The following is a 27,137-nucleotide window of genomic DNA, read 5'->3' as shown; positions in this document are numbered from 1 at the left end:
ACCCGAATAAATGGGACGAATTACTTCCAAATGCCTTACTCGCAATTAACACCACAAAACAAAATTCTACTAAGAAATCGCCATTTTATTTACTTCATGGATATGAGCCACGCCTTCCACGGGAACTTCACATTGGTAGCTTCATAGATGACACGCCACGTGAAGACCAACTAGACCTTTTAACTTTGGCCAGGGCCGAAGCAGCAAATAATGTGTATGAAACACATTTGGAGAACAAGAAACGATTTGATCTCCATCGCAGATCCCATTCCTTCAAGGCAGGAGATCTCGTATTGTACGACTGGCCGAAAAAAGGAGATCACAAACTTTCTCCTATTTTCAAAGGACCATTTGTGATTATACGTCCAGCCGGGGCCGTGTGCTACGAGATCAAGTCTACAACACAGCAGAACAAATTTATCAAGGTTGTCCACGTACAACATCTTCGCCCTTACTTTAAACGAAATTCACCAACCATCGAGGAAAACAGCACAGACGAAGAGAATGAGAGCCACTGAGCCATCATCAAAAAGATATTAACTGGTCTGTGTTCCCCAGAGACTTGAACTATGATTTCATCAAAAACTTTGTTTCTTTTATTTTTACGCTTCAATTTAAAATTTCTTCTGTCTGTCTAAATTTTATATTGAGCGGGGCCGAATGTAAGGTTCACTTTGTGTATCGATGAAAGAATTGTAATCGTTTAGCTTATGTTAACTTGTGAAAACGAATGTTGGCAACAGATGTTTGGTTGTCGATGTTCGCCATGGTTGTAACCTACGCATATGCTTTACCACAATAATAGATTTTTATTTTTCTAATTAAGAACTCTTTCTTAACATTTAAATTTCAAGAGGCTAATTATAAATCAGCCTTATAAACGTTACTGTTACGGACGCAAGATTCTTTATTAATATCTTATCTTAAGACAAATTTCATCCATCTAAATTCTTCCGATTTTTGTGTTATCGTGTTGATATGCATAGATATGAATAGACCAACAAACGGTCAATCCATAGACGTGTTTGATTTAAATTTTCATAGAAAAATACGGACAACAGATGCTACAACTGTATTTTCAATTATTCATATTAATTGCATTTTTGAGTTATCATGCTTTCAAAGTACAAACTGAGCAGAAGATCCAAAATTTGAAAAACATTTCTGCTTTAAATAGCATCGTTTTTTAAACAGTTCCAAAAATGATTTTGTCATGTAGTATTCAATTCATTCGTGACACCGAAATGAATGACTGCGTGTGCGTTACGGAAACATTTTAATTTCAACAAGCCCAAATTTATGACTGTTTCTTTGACTATAATTTTGTTTTACGTGATAAATAATAATTATAAAGGTTTGTATACAGGCTTTCAAACCCAGTCTTGTTTAATTCGCTTCTCAAGAAGCTTTGCTGCCGGCGTCCTGGCCTAGGGATATCGCGTCTTCTCCGTGATTTGGGCGTCGCGGGTTCGAATCCAGGTTTGGGCATGGTTGTTCTCTACCCTGTGTTCTATATGCGAGGTGCGTGAATGAGCCCCCATGTGAAAAGGGGTTGTGCAAGAGTGTGTGTGTTTCTTCTTCATGAGCTAGAAATCAGACTTCTGCCCTCGGATGTTCAGGGGTCTTTACACTCAGAAGCTGCTGTGCGAAAACGTGGCTTAAAATAGTCCCATGACAAAAAAAAAAAAAAAATGCTTGTTTCAAATACTTTTTCAATTTATATTTCATTTGAAGAGTTTACAATGATCACTAAGCATTAATAAACATTTGAATGGAAAAAGTTAGAAATGATTTATTAAATATAGCAATTATAAAATATTAAAATAAATAATCCTAATTTTTGAATTTTTCAATTATTTTTCTAATTATATCTAAATTAAACTAGAGCAATTATTATCTATGGAAACAATAATTTTTTTTATAAAATTATCACTTTCTTGCTTAAAAGTGTTTGGTTAATATTGAGAAAAATATCTGGTTTTAATTAAATTGGTTTAGTAATAATATTACTGTATTGAATCTTAAAGCCCGTTTTCCTTAGTTTTATTTTTCTGAAATCATGTCTACTTTAAAATGCTAAGAGCAAAACACATTTTATTCAAACTACTTGAATTTTTTTCTGTAGTCTCAGAAATATCAACTTAATATAATTAGGCATCAGTTTTGAAAATATTAATAAAAATGTTTTTAAAAATGTTTAAATAATTTTGTATTTTTCAAAAAACTCAGAAATTTTTTTGAATAAGCATTTTTTGCACCGAAACTAATTTAGTTATACTAAATAGAATAAATTATTAAGTTTATTAAAAGGATTCTTCAAAAAAAATTTTGGTTGGCAAATATTTAAAATGAAATAAGAAAAAGCATTTTAAAAAACTGGTAACTTAAAAAATTTAATTTAAAACTTTAAATTTCTGAACAAGAAAAATGTTTTTAAAATTTGAATTTCTGAACAGTTTACATTTAACTACAACAAAATGAAACCGATTTTGTGAAAATTGTATGAAAAAATTTGGGGGCGGGGGGGGGGGCAACTGAATTTGCGTTATACTAATTAAGAATAGATTACTCGGAATCTTTGAGGACAAGCACAAAGTTTAACCAATTCTATCAAGGATTTCGCCATTAAGATATAGAATTGCAACCGCCAAGCAATTTCGAAAGTCGAGTTAACAAAACAGATTTGTGCATACAACTTATTCGATATTTAATGAAATATTCCCCACCCCATTTATTTCATTGAGCATTTAATTACTTTTATTACCTATGAAGCAATTATTAAATATTAATCATCATTCATGTTTTTGTATCAAATGAATAAACCATTAATATACATATCCAAAAGTGTGAATGTAGTGAATTCTAAAGAATGAATTATTTCACCAAGAAATACAATTTTTATGATAACATTTAAAGAAACTTAAACAGTAAAGTTGCTCTTAACAGGTGGCCCAAAAGCAAAATTAAGAATTTATATAAAAATATTTTTAATGAATAAAAATCGTCTTATTGCTATTTCTACATTCATGAAAAAAAGCCAACTTTTTAAAAATGGTTTAATCTTACAGCAGGAATCAGTTGACACAACGTGTTCTTCTTCTTCTTCTTCTTTTTTTTAGTTATAGTCAGTCACTTCGTTACCATAGAACTAAGCCGTATAAACAGGGATTTCTGTGGCTAGCTGTTCTGCTCATTAACTATTCAGTTTTCGCATAAGAGAACAATGACCAACAAAAGTTCAAAGAATCTCCACATTCTTGGTAAAAGGCTAGAAATCTTTCCTGTCATTTCTTTCAATATTTTTAAATTGCCAGGGAATTGTGATATTGTGTTAAAATTACTATCCATAATGAGCCTTCCTCTAATTTCACTGAGTTCGACACATTCTGTTATGGCTAAATATTCATTAAAGGGTTATCGCAATTTTATCAATTCCAGGATAATATTAAGAAACAGAGAAGTAACGAGAATAATATATGATGAAAAGTATCATAATACATCATTTAATCTAATCTAGGAAATAAGTCCTCTAAATAAAGTTTATTTCATAAATAAAATACGACAAGTTTTCAAATAATTTCAGAAACCAACTACCAATTACTTGTATACGAACCCAAATACATGGATCCCCAGCCGACAACAGTGGCCATGCGATCCACCAGATCGTCTTCCAGCAAAGTGGGATAGGGAAGACACACAGGAGCTATGCGGTTGGTGTAGGAAGGCAAATCCGTGGTCAGTCTCATGAGAGCTATGTCGTTGAACTGACCGGTGAACGAGAAGTTGGAGTGGACTTTCACCTTCGATATGGAAAAGACGTCACCGCCATCTTTTGCAGTGGACCCCATGCGCACCAGGAAAGATGATGCCGGTCTAAAAAATTGTAAACATTTGCTGTAGATAGCATGGTGATTGTGTGATTTCATGTAATACGACAAAATAACCCATTAAGAGGTGAAAATCTAAAATGTGATATATCTACATTTTATTGCTTGATCTTGATCTGTTCCATGACGACCCCCCCCCCCCCTATAGAAAGGGTGTAAGACTTTGTAATTACCAGGGAGAGAACCCTTATTCATTTATTGATAGGCTTTACAATCATAGCATTAATAAGGGCGGTATCTAAGGGTATACATTATTGTTCATTTGACACAAATAAAATATTTAAATTAAACAGTAAACAAACCAATTCTGGATTCAAAACACTAAATTGAAAAGTACATCGAGAAAGCAGTAACACACGTAAGCACAAAAATAATATCACAATGTCCAAAGGATGGAGGATATAGTATACTGTACAGCAATAACAAACAACGTAGCAATATCTAAAACACCAAATGAATCCATTATACAAAGTGAATAATAAATGAATGACACAAATACAAGGTGAAAATACAAAGCAAATCAAGAATGCCAAAGACATAAAAAAAGCACCACTAGAAGGTAAATCAAGAACATGATCAGAAATGTACAACAAATTTTAGTAACTATAATTCTGCATAAAACAACGACAACTAGAAGCTATGCCAGAGTAATTACATAAATAAAGCATCAATTAAAACACAATTGCAAACAACCCAAGGCACATATATTATCTGCTTTATATATTTATTTGCTCATATATAAAGTGGAAATCAATTCATCATCGTCGTAAATATTAAAATTAATAGATACTCTTTCATTAGTATGGTACCAGTCATAGCCAAGCACTAAGTTGTCGTTAAATATTAGAGACAAAATAGTATAATAGTCCTAGGTTGTCGTTAAATATTAGAGACAAAATAGTATAATAGTCGTCAAACATTGGCTCAAGACTTGGCGCATTAACACTGAAAGAATGGGAACTGTCATCCCCAAGCTAAAATCTTAGAGCCAATTCTAGCCAAGCTCTCCGTTGTCGCCAGAAGTAGGTGCCAACGCAGCAACTTAGTATAAATAGTAACTAAATATTGGCATCAGAACTTGGCACATTAGAGTTGGTGCCGTGCTAATGGAAAAGAACTCACTAAATCTGTTCCTTTTATACAGAATATAATTTCAAAAGAATATTTACAAACCAAATTTAGAATTATTTATATTAAAAGTACATAAGAAATAAATTTCATTTCATTTACTGTAGAGAAAGCTGTTTTTAATTATGTTTTACCAAAATTATGATACATGCAAAAATCTCGTTTTAAAAGCTAGTTCAAAAATACAGTCATTTGCAATGACATGTATACTTGTATAATTTGCAGAAAAAAGCAAACAACAAAGGGAAAAAAACGACTTTAAAACATATTGAAATGCCATTCAGATAAAATAATAATAACAATAAATTTTTAATAATGTGAAAGATTAGATTTCCATTGTTTTCAACTTTCAATTATTTTTTTTAATTTCGATTAAAACCACCCATCACTAAGAAACTAATTTTTAAGAAATCAGAAAATGAGGAAAGGAACTCTACATATATCTTTTACAGTGATACAGGTAAAATGAAAGTTAATTCAGGTGAACTTGGATGACTGAAATGTGAGCGTTCTGTTTGGACTTTACATATAAACACAACCATTTACAGTGAGTTCAGCAAAAAAATAAAAAATTCCTCACTCCAAGCGTGCTCTTACATACTTTCCATCAACAATATGAATTAATAATTCGAAAAGTGTACAGAAAGAGATTAGATACTCAGAAGTGAAATGAAACATATCACCTTATATTTCAAACATTAAGGTGTACGTACACACTAGAAGATTTTTTTTTAAATTTTAACTTTAAAAAAACCATTTTTTCACAGTAGCTCATTAATATATGTTTAAACTCATTTCAGTGAAAAAAAAGTCATATTACACTCATTATTAATTAATTAATTAATATTTAATGCGCTTAATTAGCCTATTTTTTGAAACATGATATCATAAATTCTAATTAGTACAGACACACAATTCTAGTTGGAAATGATGCCTAATATGAGTCTTCATGTTGTCTGCCTCAACCAAGTTATAAAAATATATAGTTTTTTTTTAACAATTTTTTCATCAATGATGAATAGAAAAAGTGAGATTTTTTCTGTAATTTTCACATTTAAATAGTTATTAAAAATTTATTTCTATAGATACAACTTTGGTTGAGGCACAAAATATCCACTGTTTCATACAGATTATTTTTATATATAAATAATTGTATTTGATTCATTTCTTGTTGAGTTATGATTGTTTGAATGAAGCAACAGAGTGGAAAAATATCATTCTTCATAAAATGAGTTTTAACAAAACCGAACCTAGAGTTTTTAGTGAAAGTACCTCAATAAAAATAATTACAACTCGAGAAATATTTCGAATATTGTCAACATCTTGGTATCGTTTTAAAGCTAAAGGATCACAGAACATTTTGACATAATAAAAAATATTCGATATTTTGAACGATTTTCGAAGTTTCAAGTGTGTACGTACACCTTAATATTTTTAACTGGATTAGCCTGTCTATAATCACATCAGATATTGTATTCCGTGTGCAACAATTTTTACAGTACACACTTTACAAAATTTCAATGAATGCAGCTGATTATATTGTCACGTGGCTACTTTAGTGTGAAACCGAGGCCGTGCGCGAAAAAGACAAGTGCGCTACCTAGAGAAGGCCATAAACATGAGAAATTTAGCTGCTGTGACGTCACAGCGTAAAGCCTTCATTTGAGTGCTTGCGATTGGAATGCGCGCGTGATTTAAGAAAATACATATCGAAATTCCGGTGTATTCTTGGATTAACTCATTCTAAAGTAAGTTTTTTTAAATTTATGTTAGTTCCATACAAAAATATAATATAGTTATATTTTAGAGTTAACTTTGATTGCAATATTTTTAGATATAAAGTTGTTTTTGTATTTACTAACGTGGTGACAAGTCTAATTTGATGCTTTAATTGTTCATTATATTATCTCTACATTATCGTTTATTTCATTGTGTAATTTAAGCATTCCTTAGCTTCTTCTAAAGCTTAAAAATTTCAATAGCTTCTTTTAAATGTAAGCATTTCATAATGGTTAGAAATTAGTGTTATTCTCGGAGATCGGCTAAGCCTAAAGTACGGAAAAAATCAACTCGCTTGTGCGGGCCGAGCAAAACGAAATTGTTCGGCTGAAAATTAACGGACTTTTTCTCTTTATGTAAAATATACATAATTTTTTTTAAATTCAATTGTGAACTAAACAAAATTTTTGTACATTTTTTGTAGGACCTGTGCCCCATTATTAAGAAACTCTGGTTTAATTATGGGTAAAGGTAGAAAATGTTGCGTCCCGGGCTGTAATTCTAATTACAACAATACAGACAATTATGTCTCATCATTTACTTTTCCTAAGGATGAGGTGAGGAAAAGTCAGTGGGTTAAAAGCATTAATAGGGCAGATTTTATTCCTAGTTCAACTGCTGTAGTTTGCATAAAGCATTTTAGCTCAAAATTCATTATTAAAGAAGATCGTGTAATTAGAGATGATGGTAGTGAACTGGTTGTACAAAGACAGATTCCAAAATTATCCCATGATGCATATCCATCAATATTTCCTAACCAACCTTCTTACCTTTCTCACGAGCCGTCTACTAGTAGAAAATCTCCATCTGAACGTATAAATGCCTTGAAATTAAGAGATGAACAAAAGTTTGCTGAATGGTGTGCAAATGACACTATTAATTCTTTTGAAAATTTTCAGGAAATGTATGCTAAAAAACTTAGTGATGGCTGGCTAAACATAAAAACAGATAATTTCGTCTTGTGTTACAGATTAGACACTAACCAGTGTCCTCGTATTGTTATTTCCTTGAAAATATATACGGATTTAACTGTAGAAATTTGGCATGATTCTGTGTTATTGAAGAAAAAATCTTCCCTTTTTATTTTGGGAGAACATAATAAATGTGATCGATGGACAAAATTTGATAGCTTGTTGAGTTGGTTAGCTGCATTTAAACTAAACGATGTCAAACTAAATGGGAAAATAGAAAATGCTATGCATTTAATAAAAGATGCATGTTCTCAGCAAGAGGATAGTGATAAGATTTTATTTTTCAGTGTAATAATAGAGCAATTGAAATTAACATTATCATCTAAGCACATTTATTCCACACAGTTTCTTCTTCTTGTAGCAAAATTTTATTTTTGCTATCCTGCAGCTTATAGTTTCATACGTAGTTCAAAAATTTTAATTTTACCTCATCCTGTCTACTTAAAAAAATTATCCAATGCATTGAAGGGCCCAAGTAGTGTTTCTAACAATAGTCACATAGTATACCTTCAAAAAAAGAATGAGATGCTATCTCCCCATGAAAAACTTGTCTGTCTTCTTTTAGATGAAATTTATGTAAATGCCGGTTTACATTATAAAGGAGGAAAACTTCTAGGGAAAGCAGAAAATGCCAATGAACAAGCTAACACTGTCCAAGCATTTATGATAACTTCTTTATTTTCAAATTATAAAGAAATAGTTGCCTTAGTTCCCATGAAAAATCAAACAGCTGATGATCTTTATTGCCAAACCCTAAATGTTCTAAAACTCTTAAATGACTGTAAATACAATGTTTTATGTTTAATTTCTGACAATAATAGAGTTAATAGAAATATGTTCACTCAGATGTGCCAAGGAAACCTTGTAAACTGCATATCAAATCCTGTACAGTCTGATAATAAGTTGTTCTTTTTATTTGACACAGTTCATCTTATTAAATCTGTTAGAAATAATTGGTTTAATGAAAAAGCCCTTGGGCAAGTTTTATGTTTTCCTTCACCTGAAAATCCATCTAAAATCTCTTTAGCTAAGCTTCAAGATCTGAAAAATATTTATGAAAGAGAAAAATCGAATTTGATTAAGAATGCACCGAAGCTATCCCAAAAAGTCTTGTATCCCACTTCATTTGAAAAACAAAATGTGTTACTGGCCTTAAATATATTTCATGAAAGCAATAGTGCTGCATTAGCACACATAGATGAAGATACCATGGGAACTAAGGAATTCATTGATCAGTTTTTAAAATGGTGGAATATAGTTAATGTTAAAAATTCTGAAAAAGGTAAGAGGTTGAAAAATCCATTTTGTGACCCAATTAAGAAAACAGATCAAATGAGTATGGTATTCCTAAACAAATTTCATGATTGGCTTGTTTCCTGGAACAAAAAATGTGCATTACCATTAAAAGAAAGAAAAGAAGTAGGGCTACCAGGTAAAGGTGGTAAATTGTCTAAGGAGACACAATTTGCTCTTCAGTTTACCACAAAATCTTTGATAGATATTGTTAATCATATTTTCAAAGAGCATACCCCAGAATATATACTATTAGGTAAATTCCAAACAGATAGTCTGGAGGCAAGATTTGGGCAGTATAGACAAATGTCTGGGGGAAATTATAATGTTTCATGTCTTCAAATATTTGAATCAGAAAAGAAACTAAAAATTGTAGATTGGATAAATTTTCATTCAGAAAAAAAAGGGGAATTTCATATAAAATCTTTGGAAATTTTTGAGACCACTCCAGAAACTTCAGTAAATTTTGAAATTGATGTTGAATTCTATGAAGTTTTCGACACAACCACTGATGTAGAAATTTCACCAGAGGAAATGCCTGCATTCATTTATGTTTCAGGGTATGTTGCCAAACATGTTAGTCAGAAATTGAATTGTGAACTTTGCATATCAAAATTCATTACAAAAAAAGATTTGGAATATGAAATCCCCTCTGCTTTAAAATATGTTTCACTTCTAGATCGAGGAGGCTTAAAATGGCCTACTGAATATGCTTTAGAAATTTTTGTGGAAAGTTTCCAAATTTTCAATAAATTAATTCGTAAAGAATTTGAAGAGAAATTTTTAAAAGTCAGTAATCATAAGCAGCTATTGGAACATTTGATTTTTGAAAAAATGGAATTGTTAAGTTCCATTCCTGAAATTTCATGTAAATGTAACAGTAATTTTGTTCTAATTGTAAAACATTATATTTCTATCTCAGCTAATATATTTTTAAACAACTACACTAAACTTAAGAATGACCAGCTTAGAGCTAAAAATTTGAAAAGAAAACTGTCAACTTTTTCGTAGTAGGATAAACTTTAGGATATTAATCCTTTAGCAAATGAAAAAAATAGACCTACCGGGGAACCCGCCTTCGCTTAATATTTCTGGAAAGGGGTAGTGCATCTAGAAACAGTACCTCCAGGGTGATGTGGAAAGCTGTTTCTAACAATTTAATTAGAAATTTATGTAAATAAAATTAAATAATTTATCGTTTTTGTATATTTTTTCTCAAAACACTGGATTATCCATCCTCAGAATTTCCTGCTTTGAACTAATCTTTTTAAAACTGATTTTTTAATGAAATATCAGTTTTTTGCATATGCTATTTTATGAATATGAAAGAAAAATGTTATTTGGTTTCTGGTACTTTTTCTCTAAACAATGGGTAATCTACTATCAAAATTCATTTCTTGCAATTGAAATTTGTGTCAAAGCCTTTTTAAAAGTTTTTTATTTTACTTGTACTATTTTTTCAAATATTTATTTTAATTGATCGTCGATGTTAAAAATTTATTCAGTAATAAGTAACTGCCAAAAACTTTGTACTTCTGTTGTGTTTCTGTAAATGCGATTTGATTTGAAAGGGAACTTATGGATTTAAAGATATAAATCCCCTATTCATTTCAAAGGTCTTCTTAATCTGCAAGAAAATAAATGTTTAATTAAAGAAGTTTTATGAATTCTTAGTTTTTATCGGCTATTCATTCCGAGGTTAGTTTGGATCCGTAAAAAAAGAAAGACGAAATAGTTAGTTTCTGCATAGGAATAGCGTTTCCTACATCAGCAACAGAGCTAAGCAGAGGCTTTCGACTGTGACGTCACGAATTCAACCTTTCGGCCTCCTGCATAGCTACTTCTGTTTATCTTTTTCGCGCACGGCCTCGGTGAAACTCAATAACACACAGGAAGCAAAGCTAAACCAATTTATTAACTCAACTCAAGGAGCGAAGTACAAATACAAGCTCTGCACAACTCTGAATTCAAAACACCCTGACTGAGAGATCTTCGGCTTTTATACCAGCAGAGAAAGTTCCAGAATGCTTTTCTGGAGACAGTAAGAAAAGTCCAGAGCACTTATATGGCAAACTAAAGAAAGGGCCAGAATCTTCTGGAACACGAAATAAAAGAGAATATATATCAAGGAATTATTAAATAAATATATACACAAATTTTATATCTTTTTGTCGTTAGCGGGATTCGAACTCACGATCTCTTCATTACGAGACCAGTGCGATGACCATTCGGCTATGAAGAGTCGACTGCTTCTTTTAAATGCGGTAATATTATAGAAAATAGAAATTAAAACTTAATGAGTTTTAAGGCATTTTCCTCGTTGTTTATTTCTGAACTATAGTTCCCACAAAATTAAAAATTCTTAACGTTGACTTAAGTAGTGGGAAAATGCGCAAATGACATATATTATGAAATGATGAAATTAGTATGAATTTCAATACAGTATTAAAAGCATTGTCATATATTACTTTGAAAGTTAATTTTGAAAAATATACTCAACATGTGAACAAAACATCTTACATTTATTAAAGATACGACGAAAATAAACACTAGGAATACTTTTATTGGAATCAAATTATATATGGACATTATTGATATATGAAACTTAAGAAAGCTTCATATTGTTAATTGATAAAGCAAAATAATAAGGATATTTTCTTTTTTCTTTTCAAAAAAAAAAAAACATATGGCAAACCCATAAAGCCAAAGGAAAAAAAATTGATGTTCTGCAGAAGATAGCAGTAAATTTCAATTTACTGAGCTGTGTTTTTATCTCCATTACCTCTGCTTTTAAAAATAGTATTGCAAAAACAATTGGGCAATGTTTTAGAAGCTAAAAAAAAGTATTAAGAGAAACGAATTTAGCAGTATTAAAATATTTTCAAAAAATAATTCAACTGTGTGAAAAAGCAATGAGTAGTGCTAAATGAATTCGGGAAAAAAATAAGAATTGTTAAAAGTTATTAACAATATTAAAATAAGTGAAAATATTTGGGCAGTGTTAAAAGCACGGGGGGGGGAATTTAGCGGTATTTTTTTTAAAAAATTAAGTACTGTTAAAAACGTAGAGATAAAAAAATTCAGCAATGTTAACAAAAGGAAAGTTAGTGTTAAAAGAAGTGAGTTAACAAAGAATTGTGGAGGGTTAACAGAATAGGGGAAAAAAGAATTGAGAAACTGTGTTAAAAGCGTAGAGAAAAAAATAATTTAGCATTATTAAAATTGTAGAAAAGAATTAACTAAGTTAAGAATCTGAAGAAAAAAGAATTTAGCACAATTAAAAGCAATGTGAAAAAAATCGCGAAGAATTAAAAAAAAATTAAAAAAGAATTGATCAGAGTTAAAAGGAATCTGAAAAAAACTGGGCAGTGTTAAATGCAGAAAGAAAAATTGAGGATTGTTAAAAAGTATGGAGGAAAAAAAAATAGACCAGTATTAAAAGAATTTTGAAATGTTAAAAAAAGTGAGGGAAAAATTAAGAAGAATTAAAAGAGATGAGAAACAAGAATCGAGAAGTATTAAAAGAAGTAAGAAACTGAGCAATATTGAATAAAGAAAGACTTACAGAGCAACAGTGGATGGTCCACTGACACAACAGTGAGCTGCTGTCAGTACGTATCGGGTGTTGATAAGAGAGCCCCCGCACAGAAATTTGTTGGGACGAGCCGTCGTGAACCTCTGAAAGACAGCCGCCTGAAACAAGAGAAGATGGTGAATTTTTCATATCAATTATTGATCGATAAATATTAAAAATTCCCAAACGAGAATTACTAGAGGGAATCAGGCAGAATCGTCTGACATATGACGTATCACACAGTTCCGTGCTTTCAATAAATGCGAAATTGCAATCATTTTGTTCCTGATTTTCTTGTCATATTTTTTATTGTGGCTTTTTCAAAACATTTTCGTATACGAAATATACATAGAAAAAATTGTAATCATCACAGGATATGATATCGAAATTTTAATGAACCTTTAGGTCATTTTGAGACTAGAAATGAAAAAAAAAGTTTTTGGAATTATATTTTTTTATGTTTCAACATGACAACTTCTAAGCTAAAAGATCTAAGCAATTGAAATTTATAACGTGATTTTCGAACAAAAATTGTAGGTACCTGATACAACTGTAGAAAATAGGATGTAGGCAGCGGATGTTTATAATTGCACTTTTTCCCGTAGATGTAGATATTGTATGCATAAAAGCTACGTGTCAGGATTTATTGTCGCCTGGTCTGTATATTTAACATGTTAACTCAAAAATCCATGAACTAGATGAAAGAAATTCACCAACCTATAGATCTGTATTATAATCAAAGTCACTCAGTCAATGGGAAGAGGTTTCATATGTAATTTACGAATTTGTAATATTGCTTTCCTGGGCAGTAAATCTCCTGATAAAGGAGATGGGTTTACAGATAGCTTTAATGGATTCTAAATGATCTCTCACTTTGGCGATAAACTTTTTGATCATTTGGCGATTTCGGTAACTAAATGGCAAACCCCGAATACTCGAGAATCTTGGGAATAGCTCCGTTTGGAATCGAATTCCGCTTTTGCTCGAGAAGTTTCGATGCTCTGTCACAGGAGATTATAAAAATCAGAGAGAAGAATTCAGTAAAGCAGTTGAGGTGAGCTCAAATGAATAGTTCAGCGAAGACAATCTTTTGAAAGTTCGTTTCTAGGTAGCACTCTCAAGCGTTTAGTGGTGCTATAGTTGTTTGATAGCTATTTGTTGCTTATATGTTGCTATTTACTGAAAATGCTGTTTTGTGTACGCTTCAGCTGTGTGTATACTTTCTGCATTTTCTGATATAGAAAGTATTTCTTTCCGTTACTGAGCCTGTTGGACTTTCACTCTAGATACTCACTTGACAAATTTTTCCGTTGCAATATTCTATTTTTTTTTTTTTTTTTTTTTACGAAATTAAACACGGAATAATATGGGAAACTTTTAGAAAATTGAGGGAAGAACACATCAACGAATTTCTGTAAAGTAACGTAATGGAATTTCGAATTCAGAATTGGAAGACTGCAAGTTTGAAACTGAATCCACCGAAATTTGAACGAAAATCCACCGAATATTTGAAGGTTACTCATGTTCTCTGTACAGAAAGGGACACGGAAATTTGGAGTGTCGATTGTGATGCCATCTTCATTCTCTGTTAAAAGCTCATAAACTAAGGCATCATTTTTTTTTTTTTTTTGATTATGAGGAAAACAATTTACGTGAGAAAAACATTTTAATGGCCATTTTAACATGTTAACAATTTCGGAATACTCATTATTATTAATTCTGATTTTTAAATAACTTTAAAGTAAATATCATTAAATATTAATTATCTTTATGTATTAATTATTTGAATGATTTACTATGAACACCAAAATACTAATGAATAAAACTTTCATTTTAACCTTTTCCTTTCATTTAATTACATCGTTTTCAAATGATATTATTTTTATTTATTTTATAACCAATTTACAATTTTCTTTATCTGTAGCTTTGAAACAATGAGATGGAAAAAAGGTACGAAATATAAGCATCGACAAAACCTGTTTTCAATTTTAAAAACTAGTAACAAGGACATAAAAGCAAATCTTTTATTAACACCAGTATCTCTTGAATGACGAACACTTAAAATAATTTCCTCATTTAGTTTCAAACAAAACGCAAATAGACTTTTACTAACTAAACAATGGTAACATCATTAGACGTAACATAATTATACTTTTGCTATTTTTAATTCGCCATCGTAACTATCTGCCAAGTAAAAAAAAAAAAAAATCAGCCAAATAATCCTCTTACAATAAATAAAATGTTCAACCGTAATGTAATATTTGGGTGTGGCCCCTTAAGTGTCATTGTTTTGATCACAATAATGGGTGTAGTGTGCAGTACAAACTGTTGTCATCTTATTAACATCTAATGAAGGGGTTACAAACGAAAAAAAAAATTTTTTTTTTCGAAAGGATCTCCGACCTTTATTTTCAAGGGCACAAAAAAGGGTATCTAAAATTCCGATACAAAATTGGTTTGCATATTTATTTCGGTAAAATTTGGGAAACTTTATCCTCAGATTGCTTCGATACAAAACTATAGTTAAAACCGTAATAATTATTGTTAGTATGAATGAAAGTAAGAAAAGATACTACAAGAGAATAAACTAAGATGCAAAGCGAATTTTAGTTTGGTTGTCATATTTAGCACTCATCAAAATGTTTGTTAATGGCAAAATTTTTCCGGAGATATCTTTGACCTTTATTTTCAAGGACATAATCACAAATTGACAACTCCTACCCTCCCTGAGGTACATGAAAAGTCTGAATGACCGGAACGCCGTGATAGCATTGGCGAGAACTAAGATTGAGTCCTAAGAGCCATCACCGATCACGGTACAACCCTTCCCGTGGGAAGCACATCCCGTCATTGATAGGCGATAGCCGACCCCTCGCCATTTGATTTCTCGCCACTCTGGTGGCGAGAACCAACTACCATGCCGGATGCTTCTCATCCTCACTTCTGAGGTGCCTCCCAGTGGGATTTCAAAAACATGAAAAAAGTTGTGTAGCTGAAATAGCGTTGCAAAAGGTATTGGCTCATTAATTTCAATAAACTAAGGTAAACTTCATCTCAGCATTCATCACTATAAAACTTGATTCAGAACTGTAGCAATCATTATACTGTAAATCAAAGCCAGAACAAAATAAATAAATAAAATATAAATAATTAAGTTGCAGTTTATGCAAATAAGTTGATTTAATTGCTCTCTGCACTGTAAGACAAGTTGAAATTAAACAAGAAGGATATGACTGGACGAAAATGAAACGTATTATTTTTTGTAAGAAATTAAAGTTTATTAGTGACAACATTCTTCAATACAATGATTCTTTTGTAGTGGCAGATTGATGCATTACATGATATAAGTAATAGCTTACATTTGTTCAATGTGTCAACCTTCATTCAAAAAGAAGAGACATTCTTTTCTGTAATTTGAAGCAAGTCACTGCTGTATCAAAATGTTTTGTGTCAAATCTATCAAATAATTTATTGACGCTAAATATGTATTACATGCAATGAATAAATGATATGTTGATACAACTTACATTGGTTCGTTACATTCATTTTCAAGATGGTATGAGTTGTTAAAAATTGCTGCATGCCGTTGGTGGCTTCAGGTTATTTATCTAAATTTTATATATGTTTGTTGAGCGTGGTTTGACACATGAGAAATTAATATAAAACGAAGATTTGTGTTTTTTATTTACCGTTCTATTATCAAAAATGTCGCTGAATTTAGCTGCAAGATAGTTGTATCAAAATTATTATCAAATAATGGAATGAATATTCTTTGATTTAAAAGAACGATAGACTTCATTGGGCGCTTTTGGAAATTATTCATTTAGAGTTATGAAATTTGTATGCATATGCAGTAAGATATTAATACGTCAAATATCTTTTAAAACTCCTTAAAATAAAATGATTAGTTTAAAAAATTTACGACTTAATGATGATACTTAAGTCGTTTTTATTAATGACTTACAACATTTTATGATGCTTAAGGTGTATTTATTATTCCAAAGGATTATTTATATTTTTTTCTATTATTTTCCCCTAATTATGCTGTATAATTCCGTTTGAAGTGAAACGTTGCATAATTTTGTAATTCCAATGAATAGAAAGATATTTATGTACGGGCATTGAATTTGCATAAGAATTTTATGCTTTTCTGAACTAAAATTGACTTCTAACTACCGAAAAGAAAGTTGAAACATAAAATGCATACACAATTTTCTCTCAGTGTTTTGTCGAAATGTTCATTATCATTTTATTTAATTTGCTCAAAAGCTAAGATACCAGGAACATTTCAAAGATAATTAAATCTAAGTAGAAAATCATTTTGAAAAAGTCATTAAAATGTAATTTTTTCTCTGAGCCAAGTATTTATTTTACTGTACCATGCATTTTACAATGCTATTTTAGTTGAATACAAACATTGTTTTAGTGATAAAATAATAAAAAGAATAATTGCTTATTTCAAAATCCACTCTCCCCTTAAAGTTCTAAACTTCAAATTGTAAAAATCTATCCTTTTTAGTTATTGAATAGCTTAGCAAGAGATAAATTTAGATAGAAACTCATAGAAATCTCAGGAATATTAATAATTATAAATAAAATGCATCAATATAAAATATGAGTATTAAATTTTAAAACAATTGATAAACCAATGGATTCTTACCATCCAGGGCCACTGATGAGGCTTCGATTCGGTTCCGCCAGCAATGTTAGGTGAAGTAGCGGTGTTGCCACAAGCTTCAAAATAATAACAGTAATAATAAGCACTTATAAATATTGCTTTTCTCAGAAGATTCTGATATTTTTTCTAATAAATTGCTATGATATAACTTCGCAAATCAAGTTAAGAATATTCAAACTTTTCTTTCACTAACACTAAAATATCAAGTTACCAAGTTAATTAACTGTAGAATAATGGTTATAATATTAATTTTTAAATTGAGATTTGAAAATAATCAAAAAAATATGTAAGCAAATAAATAGAGATGACTGAAAATATCCACATTTCAGACTCCCCTCGAGTTCGAAAATACATTCTTGGAGTTAAATCCATCTGCCCGTGAACACAAAATTCAGAAATGGATCGAACTAGAGTAATGAAATTTGGCATATAACCTTACATTTCTATCAAAATTTGGACAAAATCAAAATTTATATGCCAAAGTAAAGACAAAAGATATCCTGTCTTTCTGTTTTCCGTGTGCTTGTGAACATAATAATTCAAATACGAAAAGATCTATATGGCTGAAATTTGGTGCTGAAATTTATCATCAGAATTTTATATTTGTAGTAAACTATGAACTAGATTTGTCAGAGGAATCCACATTGGTCGCTTGTCAGATTTGTTGATCACTATATTCATATATTTCTCAAGCGACAGTCTAAAAGTGCAATGACTTAGATAATAAAAATTAGAAAATATACCTGACCTTATGGTTAATATTGTAGAAAAAAAGGGGCCAAAGTGTAGACTCGGTTTTGCAAGATGCACTTGCAGACTTGCCACGTCCTTTGAGGGCGTCAATCTTTCTCTTTATATTATCCCACCCCAGCTATGAGGGATATACAAAAAAAATAAAAGGAAAAGGCTCTATGCTTTCATTTAATTCCTTTTCAGTCTTTCACCTAAACCTAATTATAAGTGCTTAATAAATTTGGAGCTGCTGTCAAAAATATTCAAATAATTATGTCTCATCTAAAGATGATATTCAATAAAAGAAATATATATTTTTTACAATATATTGCACTGAAGCTATCAAAAAGTGGTGTTAATTTTTTTGTAATTAAACCTCCTAGTTTTTATAGAACTTTCCTATGCAAACCTCCCAGTTTTTATAGAACTTTCCTATGCTATTCTTTAAAGTTACTGTTAAGTACACTGTTAAAGTTAATAATAAATTAAGTTAAATACACTGTTTCTAACAGTTCGGTATAAATTTTAAAATCTTTAACTTCATTAGATTTAAGCTATTCAATACAATTTCATTCTGTTTATGAAACAAAATTTAATACAAATGCTAATATAATTCCAGAAAAACTTTTCGTTTTCCTTGCTCTTTTTAAAGCAATTAATACTTTCAAGAGCTTTCTGGGAACTAAATAAAGCACAATTTTTATAAAATTTAAAATCCTAAATAAATTAATATTTTTCATGATGGGATGACCAGTCAGTCGTCAAAAGTGGTTATAAATTTTACATAATGAAAAATGTTCTCCCTAAATGGAACAAACGATCGTTTCACTTCATTTTTGGTATGTTAAGAGTGGGAACTAAATACATTGTTTATATTTTGAAATCTCTTTAGAAAATATGTTTAATAAGCATGTGGGAGACTGATTGGTTAGACACTAAACGCAGTTATTAAAATGTTGACATCTCATTCTTTTGAAAATATTTTTGAACAGCACACGTGTATTTTCAATATAATAGATTGATATATACTAAATACATTTAAATTTAACTACCTTATTTAAAAAAAAAAAAAAAAAAAAAAAAAATTTGGTAAATAAGATAAATGGGTTTAATATTGTGACTGCAAAACTTAAAACACCATTGTTTAAATTTTAATATCTCATTCTTTAAAAAAAGTACTTTCTTTTGCACATACGAAGTATATCAAAAGACTTATTTCAAATTCATCTTACTACTTATTTCAGCAGACTCAGTGGCAACAGCAATTTCGAATAGACTATCAGTTGTTCTGCCTATGGAATGCACGGTTGTAAGTTCAGGCTGTTCCACTTTTATCTTTGTTGTTGTACTATGAATTGTAACAGAAGTTCGTATTTCAGGGGTATTAAAATTCATCGGAGTCTCACTGCTTTTGAAAATAGGAACTTTGGTCGTCGTAATCTTTGGTATTGGTATGATTTCGAATTCTTTTTCCTCTGGATTTCTCTCTAGAGCTGGGTTGAATCTCTTTGGTTTGTTTTCTGCGGGCTTGCATGGCCTCTGGAAGACCGTCCTGGGCATGGTTGGAGTCACTGGGGAAGGTCCAGAAGTTGGCGGCCCTTTTGTGCTTATTCCAATCGGTTTGAAAGTGTATTCTTTTCGGACGGATCCGTCAGCAGGGAATACAATGTCCACACCAATGGAGTCGACATCATCTTCGGTCCTGGTGTTGTAAGTCTGTAATAAGAAAGCAAATGTGAACAAATTCTGTAATTACACTGTTTTTCAAAAGTATGGAAGATGGCGTAGGAAGGGAAATGGCGTCCGGGCCATAATGGGATTTTATTCGCTCTTATCGCATTACTGATGAGGCAAAGACAAATAGCTTACAATTAATGATGTTAATTTTTCACTTCACCTTTATATTTATTTTTAAAAAGGGTTACAAAATTGTTAGCAATATTTTTTCTTCTTAGTGTCATTAACTCTGGTATATGTAATATCACTTTCTTCCTCTCACTGTTATACCACTAGTGTTTTATTATATTTGAAAAAAAAACTCTTTAAAGGATACTATCGGCAAAATTAAATTCAAAATGTTATCGAAAAGAATGCGTAGTCATACAAAAAACTATTTTTACAAAAGGTACTTAATAAGTGCATTAATGATATAAAGTTAATTTGTTGCCAAATTGAAGGGGGGGGGGATTTCTTTTAAGTTTTATTTTCTCTGAAGGTATATAATTCTTTTTATTTCGGAATAATTTTTTCCTTCCTATGTAAAAAAAAAACAAAAAAACCCTTATAACTCATGCATGATAATATTTTTTATTGTTGGCTTTCTTTTTATAGTTTATTTTACTTAATAGCAAAGCCACCTCGAAATATGATGTCAAAATAGTGAATTTATTGTTTTAATGATGATTATTATAATTTTAAACAATTGCACATCGTCAATTTTTTAATTTATTTTAGAATAAACCTTATAAAGAGCGATTCAAAAAAAAAAAGGAAGATAAGAAACATAAAAACAAGCCAAAATCCCGTATGTTAATATTACCAGATAAACTAGAGAATGTTGTAACAATTAGATTTTAATGGTAACCATTTAAAGTTTCGGCTGCATTCGGAGAACATGCAAAAGATTTCAAATACTGAGTTAGCAAATAAGTATTTTTTTTTTTTTTGCGATATTTAGAACCAGGAAAGATATGTCACAAAATATTTGCATATTTGTAATGGCATTTGGAATATTTTGTGAGCATAGAATTGACTACAAAGCGTGATTCTGAACGACCATGAGGAATTAGCATGTCCGCTTTGGAAGATGAGGCATTCAACTCTATGAATAGACCTATCTATAATTCCTGGATAAGACAAGATGCCTTCCTCTGGTAGGTACGAAGAAGCATTGAAAGCTGTGAATCAATGCCCTGCCATAAACACAGATATCGTACATTTGAAAGTAAGAAGAAGCATTGAACTCTGGGGAATAATTCCCTTGGAACAATTCAAGAAGCCTTATCTTTGGAGGTAAGAAGAAGTACTGAACTCTGCGGAACAATACTCTGGCACAAGCACAACATTCCGTAACCTTGTAGATAAGCAGAAGCACTGGACTTTTTGGAACAATATCCTGGCGCAGCTCAAGGTGCTGTACATTTGGAGATAAGAAGAAGTATTGAATTTTATGGACAATGTCCTTCCCCGAGAACAAGCCACATTTTCGATATTGTATCTATAGTACATATTACATAATATACATTAGCATCCATTCTATCTACAATAAATTCGGTATACCCACATAAAGGGTTTTCCCCCACCACAGGCAAAGATAATAATTTATCTTTAATAACATATCCAATTGGCTTTTCCGATCATGCATTCCTTTGTGACTTTAGCTTGCTTTTGTGTAATCGAACCCCACTAAAAGTTTATGCACTAATTTCTGAATCATCCTGTATAACAATGTCATTTATCTGTCCAAACCATCATCAAGAAAGTTGATTTGAATAAAATGATCATTCCTTACTTTAGGTGGAACTGCCGTTTCCCCAGGAAAAACGATGGGTCCTGCTTCCTTGTCTTCAGTGCTCCAGTCAAAGGTGCCATTTGACGGAAATGGACAGCAGACCAGAGCTGGACCATTCGAAGCACAGGGGATGAGTTTCACGGACCGATAGCGACAGAATCGGTTGGCAACACACAACCCTGATCGTCCTGTGGATGTCTTGCAACGAGTCAGATGAGAACTGGAACTCGCTGAGAGAAGAAAGAGGATGTTCATTTCGCTTTTTTTGGAATGGGATTATGAAAAATTAAAAACAGAATCGAAGTTTTAATGCTAAACATCGTGTATGATAAATTTTTAAAATCCTCATTTTTCTATAACCTCTCGAAATTTGTCTTAATTGTTCCCATTGCAGGGCATATATTTAGATATCTAAAAATGCCTTATTTTTGTTTTACGATTGCCACAAACAAAATTGCAGTATAAACAATAAACTGGAAGTGCAACTTTTGAAATCGGAAGTAGACATTTAAAGAACCGTAAATTTGCACACACTTAATTTCAAAAACCTTTTTCTTATTTTAGAGAAATATATTGCTTAGAAATATAGATTTACGTTTTTCTTTTTCTTTTTTTTATTGCCTTATTTGTTTCTGAGAACATTTTTAAAAATTTAAGTTTGAATTTGAGACTGGCAAGCCATATATCATTAATATATAAATTGGTATCAATAAAAAGATAATTTTTTGAGACTTAAGATAATGCAAAGATCATTTTTTATAAGATAATTGTTTTATAAAATACAAATATCAATTTCCATAGGGAAGTCATAAAGAAACGGCTAGATTTAAAAATTAATGAATAAGGCGCCAAAATTGAAATATATTGATGCAATTTGTCACCAATTTTTTTGCAGTCTGTAAAAGCCATTTGTTACTATTTCTAGATTCCATCGAGAATAGCACTTTTTAGGCGAGTTTTGGGACGATTGGCATGATTTTGATGTGCTTGTCGAGAAAATCGTTAATTAGTCTGAGATAGTTAAGCCTATTTTTGCGTTCTATTAAACTTTTCGTTTCAATATTTCTTTATTTCATTTATATCTTCTTTCCTCTGATTGAATGCACTTTTTGGTGAGATGACGAAACATCTCCAAAATATTTCTAATAATATTGTTCAGCTCCATTAATTAGCTGAGCAAAGCGTTGTATTTAAGGCATCTGTAAAAATATTCAATGAATGAAGCAGTCTGAAATTCGTATGACTGTTGATATTTGAATGTTGCCATTGTACAATAAACAATAAGCGCGATTTCTGTGCCACATACATTAGCGTTTTATATATGTAGTTGATATTATCAAAAACATTTTGTAATAAACCTCGTTATTATACCATTATTCTTTTGTTAGTCCCCGACTACGATATTTACGTGCCAAATTTCCAACTGATAAATTTCCTCCAATCTTTATTACGTATGGATGTTTACAAACCACAGAATTTTGCGTGCCATAAATACTTAACCTTGAAATCTGCGGTCTTCCACATTTTGCAATTGGATGGAAAAAAGAGAAAAAATGGCGGTCATTGTTAGAGAACGAATTCTGCACTTAGCTCGAAAATTCTTTAAAATATAATGAACGAAAGCTGTCACAGAACTTGAAGTTCACGAACGTAAAATCATTTTGATAATTGCAGTTTTAGTTCTTACCTGAACGAGAAAGGCTACCGAAAGCAAGAATTAAGAAGATCAGGTACATGATATGGCATCAGTAAGTTCCTTTGCAAACATTATCACAAACACATCTTGCTGATTGGCAACAGCTGCAAAACAAATTTAACATGAGATAATGATGAATAACACATTAGTTAAAACATTAGAAATTAATATACAACATTAAGTTCGTGAAAAAAGGATAAATCAACAGTTTCCGTTGCTTGCAACACAATTGCAGTTACTTTTCTTGTGTATAAATATCCTGTAACAAGGTCAATGAATTCTGTATAATTTAATTTGCCACTACAGCGTTATTCCCTTGTATTGTGTAACAACGTCTTACGTGTATTACGTTTTATATTCGTTACACGTATTTCTTGTTCATCATCTGGAACTACAGTTATGTATATTTATAAGACTAGATAACCAGTTTAAACGGGACAATTCCAACTTTTGACCATTTATCTCAGAATATCTCAAATCTTACTTTTAAAAAAATATCTTCATTTCAAAAAAGGATTAACTGGATTCAATTTTTGGAAATTCAATCGACATATTATTCAAAAAGTAAAGCAATGGGGAATTCTCATTTCTTAATTTAAAATATATGGAACAAAACTTTTATTATCTGGATACAGAAATGAAGTGAAGTGTGTTCTTTTGGATTTATCAAACGCATTTCGTTATAAGTCTCAAGTGAGGATAGAACCGATATGAAATAGTGACCCGGTTTTCACTAATAGTAAAACAGCAAATATATAGTGTACATGATATGTGATATAAGGAATCATGCATTTTAGATTCTTCAAATCGATAAACGTACTGCTGAAAAATTCAAATTACAAATTTGTATACAGCTCCTCCCGGTCTTATTATTATTATTATTATTATTATTTTGAGAAAAACATTCTTGGCACGATAGCTTTTTAAATATTAAAGTTCCACTCTTCTGTGTGCTTGGAGTATTTCATTCAATATAACTAAGAGGATCTAGAGGAGAGTATAAAAATTTATATTTCAGAATTTTTTTAACGGTACGTGTATTGACTTGAAAAACTTAAAAACATAATTCCATTCATCATATAAACTATTCTTAACTGGAATAATATCCTTATCACTAATGATTTAGAAACTGGATTATGATTAGAATAAAGACACTGCATATTTCATATTTTAAAAAATAATTACATTTCATTTTATACAAGTAATCTTTTCTGTGTAATTCTACTGCCTGTCCCTTATTATTCTTTTATTTTGCATAGAATATTCATCCGTACTTGAACAATAGAGATGAAAAAGCTGAAAGGAAAATTATTATATTTTATTTCATTCTTAAAACTCAACTAATTTTGCATTTTAATCTTGGACCAATCTGAAAGAACAGCTTGGGGAAAAACAAAATGTTCCAAATCAAACGAAAAAAAATCTTATATCATTTCTCCAACATAGCAAAGTTTTTTCTTCTTCAGATCAAAGCTCAGAATACTTTTTTTTCTTCGACTACAGCAAAGCTTCATTGATATTTCCAATCAAGCCTTTTTTTAAGCGGCTTCAAGTTTGTATCAAATTCAATGAAGTCATTGTTCCATACCAAACACACTCTGTATTGTATAGCTGTTCTGTGATGTATTATGTATTGCAATGCAACCTTATCGTGTATTTTCTTTTGACAATAAATATTTTTGCGGATATCCATTCAACTTACAAGGAACTCTAAAGATTCCGATTTCGGGGATATACTGAAGTAAAAAGAAAAATATATTTTAGAAAAAATATATTTGTTCTTCTTTTCTATTTCTTGCTTCTTTTAAAATATTAACAATTCGTTATTTCATTCGAATCTAATTTATTTATAGGTTTTTATTCAAAAATTCCTGTCCCTAGACAACGTCCCGAAATGCTTTTGTCGATTCTGTGGTGTTTTGAATTGAAATAGAGAAAATTTATGTGATCACTGGCAATTAGTTACTCTCTAAAACAGAAGCTCTTGAAGGATTGTAACAAACAAATGAGCAAGTTTCAACAATACAACTAACGCTACAAACCCAGTAGCACACATATATTACACAATATTATATTATATTCAACAATATTCGAAATATTGTATAATATTGTTATATATTGATTAATTTTATATGACTTCACCCAATATTGCAGAATATTGTGCAACTTTCTGTGATATGTATGAAATATGACAGGAAAATAGAAGGCATGGTAAATTCACTAATGAATTTCTGAATTTGTAAACTAATCTATTACCTAGCTAAATTAAAAGAGGCACACCAGAGACAGGTCGATTAAATAATGTTATTAGCCTAGTGGGCAGATAAACTTATAAAAATATAAATTCTATAATTCCTTCATAAAATATTAAAATGACATTAAGATTTTAAGCTGAATCATTTTATAAATTAGAGAATAATCAATTACTTATTTATAATATTTTAGAAAATATTGAAATATTAATAAATCCTTTAACTAGTTGTATTGTATTCCTCTTGAAAAGACCTGTAAAATAGTAATTTTTAATGTTACATTTATTTTAGGGTCATTATTTCTTTAAAATATATCATAATAATTAGATGTTTTTATATTTTAAAGAAATCACTAACTGATAATTATGAATAATTTTATTAGAATTTAATTGCTTCAGCCCTGTTTTCTATGAAATACATTTCTGAAAAATTACAAAAAGCTAATATTTTCGCAAAGTTGCTTATATATAATATTGAACTGAAATAAACCATGAGCATGCTGATTAAGTTAAGAATGAGTTAAAATCTGAAACTAAATTGACCAATTACTTGTACATTAAAATGATTAAATCAGTAACTGAATAAAATGTCTTATTTTCAGGGGTTTATTAGATTTGTTTTAATCTCAAATAAAACAGTAAATTTTGTACTTTAATGAGGAAAAAAACTGAATAAATATATACATTTCTGAAATCATATTAAAATATTAAAATGCCATTGAAATATCTAAAAGCAATGAATTAATATTCAAAATTAATAAAATTTCATAGACAATTATTTAAAGAGGTTTACATTATACAAAAAAATTTCTGTAATTTAATCATCTTTATAAGAAATAATTTCATTAAAAAACGATGAAAAATAATTCTTTATGAAAAAAATTTAAAACAACAGCCAAAGATAAAATTTTAAATTAACAAGAAATCAAAGAGCCACTTACCAGCACTGACCATGCTGTTTTGACATCTGAAAGGACGCCGAAGAGTTCAGCCATCGGAAAAGAATGAATTAGCCCTCCTCCTCTCTCCATGTCCCCCCTTCCAATTTCTGGTTTCCGAATATGCGTGCTACGACATATGACTGTCGTGACCTTGGTCAAAAACCAACAGGGAAAGTTCGGTGGCAACACGCGGCAATTCCGAAGTAGACAAAAAACGGTCTGCCAGTCCAGTAGGACTCAATTTCCTCTTAGAGAACTCTAAAAAAGCTGTCGCATGATTTTTTTTTTTTTTTCTCGCACATCAGGTGTGCGAGATTCTTAATAGATGTGGGAAAAAGTTTTACTTCATGGGCGTAACACTTCGCCAAAAAAGAACGTCAAATTATTCTAGTATAGATTTTTGGTAGATCCCAAGCAAAAGATAGAAGTTAATTGGTCCCAACTACTGTAATTATGCATTCTAATTTTAAGTCTTATTCTAATGTGGGGATTTTGTTCTAGAAGGTTGGTGAGAAAAGGGTGGGAAATTCCAATTGAAATGTATTTGATTTGTATTTCTAAATACTCATTTCGTGCTATTTATAGCTATCGAGTGAGTGCGTGATAGTACATTTGAAATCAAAGGAACTGTGTCGTTTTTAAACATTTTTATTAAATTTGAACTTGTTTTGTGAAGATGGAATTTCATAATCAAAA

At 30.7% G+C, this 27,137-nt stretch overlaps 1 protein-coding gene across 2 annotated transcripts in view; it reads right to left on the bottom strand.

The window, feature by feature from the left end:
• LOC129972772 (clotting factor B-like) overlaps window positions 1-26,537 on the bottom strand; it is a 42,204-nt gene extending 15,667 nt beyond the window's left edge. The window contains exons 1-7 of one of the 2 annotated variants that reach the window (XM_056087023.1): window positions 26,442-26,537; window positions 23,241-23,353; window positions 21,554-21,783; window positions 19,275-19,758; window positions 17,293-17,366; window positions 12,624-12,751; window positions 3,602-3,873 (exon numbers count right to left, since the gene is read on the bottom strand). In XM_056087023.1, the coding sequence (XP_055942998.1) occupies window positions 3,602-3,873; window positions 12,624-12,751; window positions 17,293-17,366; window positions 19,275-19,758; window positions 21,554-21,783; window positions 23,241-23,289 (1,237 nt within the window). In that variant the 5' untranslated portion in view covers window positions 23,290-23,353; window positions 26,442-26,537. The remainder of the gene's footprint in view (window positions 1-3,601; window positions 3,874-12,623; window positions 12,752-17,292; window positions 17,367-19,274; window positions 19,759-21,553; window positions 21,784-23,240; window positions 23,354-26,441) is intronic. The other variant, XM_056087024.1, reaches the window with a different exon arrangement.
• Window positions 26,538-27,137: the final 600 nt, after the last annotated feature.

The sequence above is a fragment of the Argiope bruennichi genome, chromosome 6 (genome assembly GCF_947563725.1).
Source record: "Argiope bruennichi chromosome 6, qqArgBrue1.1, whole genome shotgun sequence".
In the NCBI taxonomy this organism is placed as follows: domain Eukaryota; kingdom Metazoa; phylum Arthropoda; class Arachnida; order Araneae; family Araneidae; genus Argiope; species Argiope bruennichi.
Note: the sequence above shows the minus strand (reverse complement) of the source record. Positions and strands in the feature narration are given on the sequence as shown.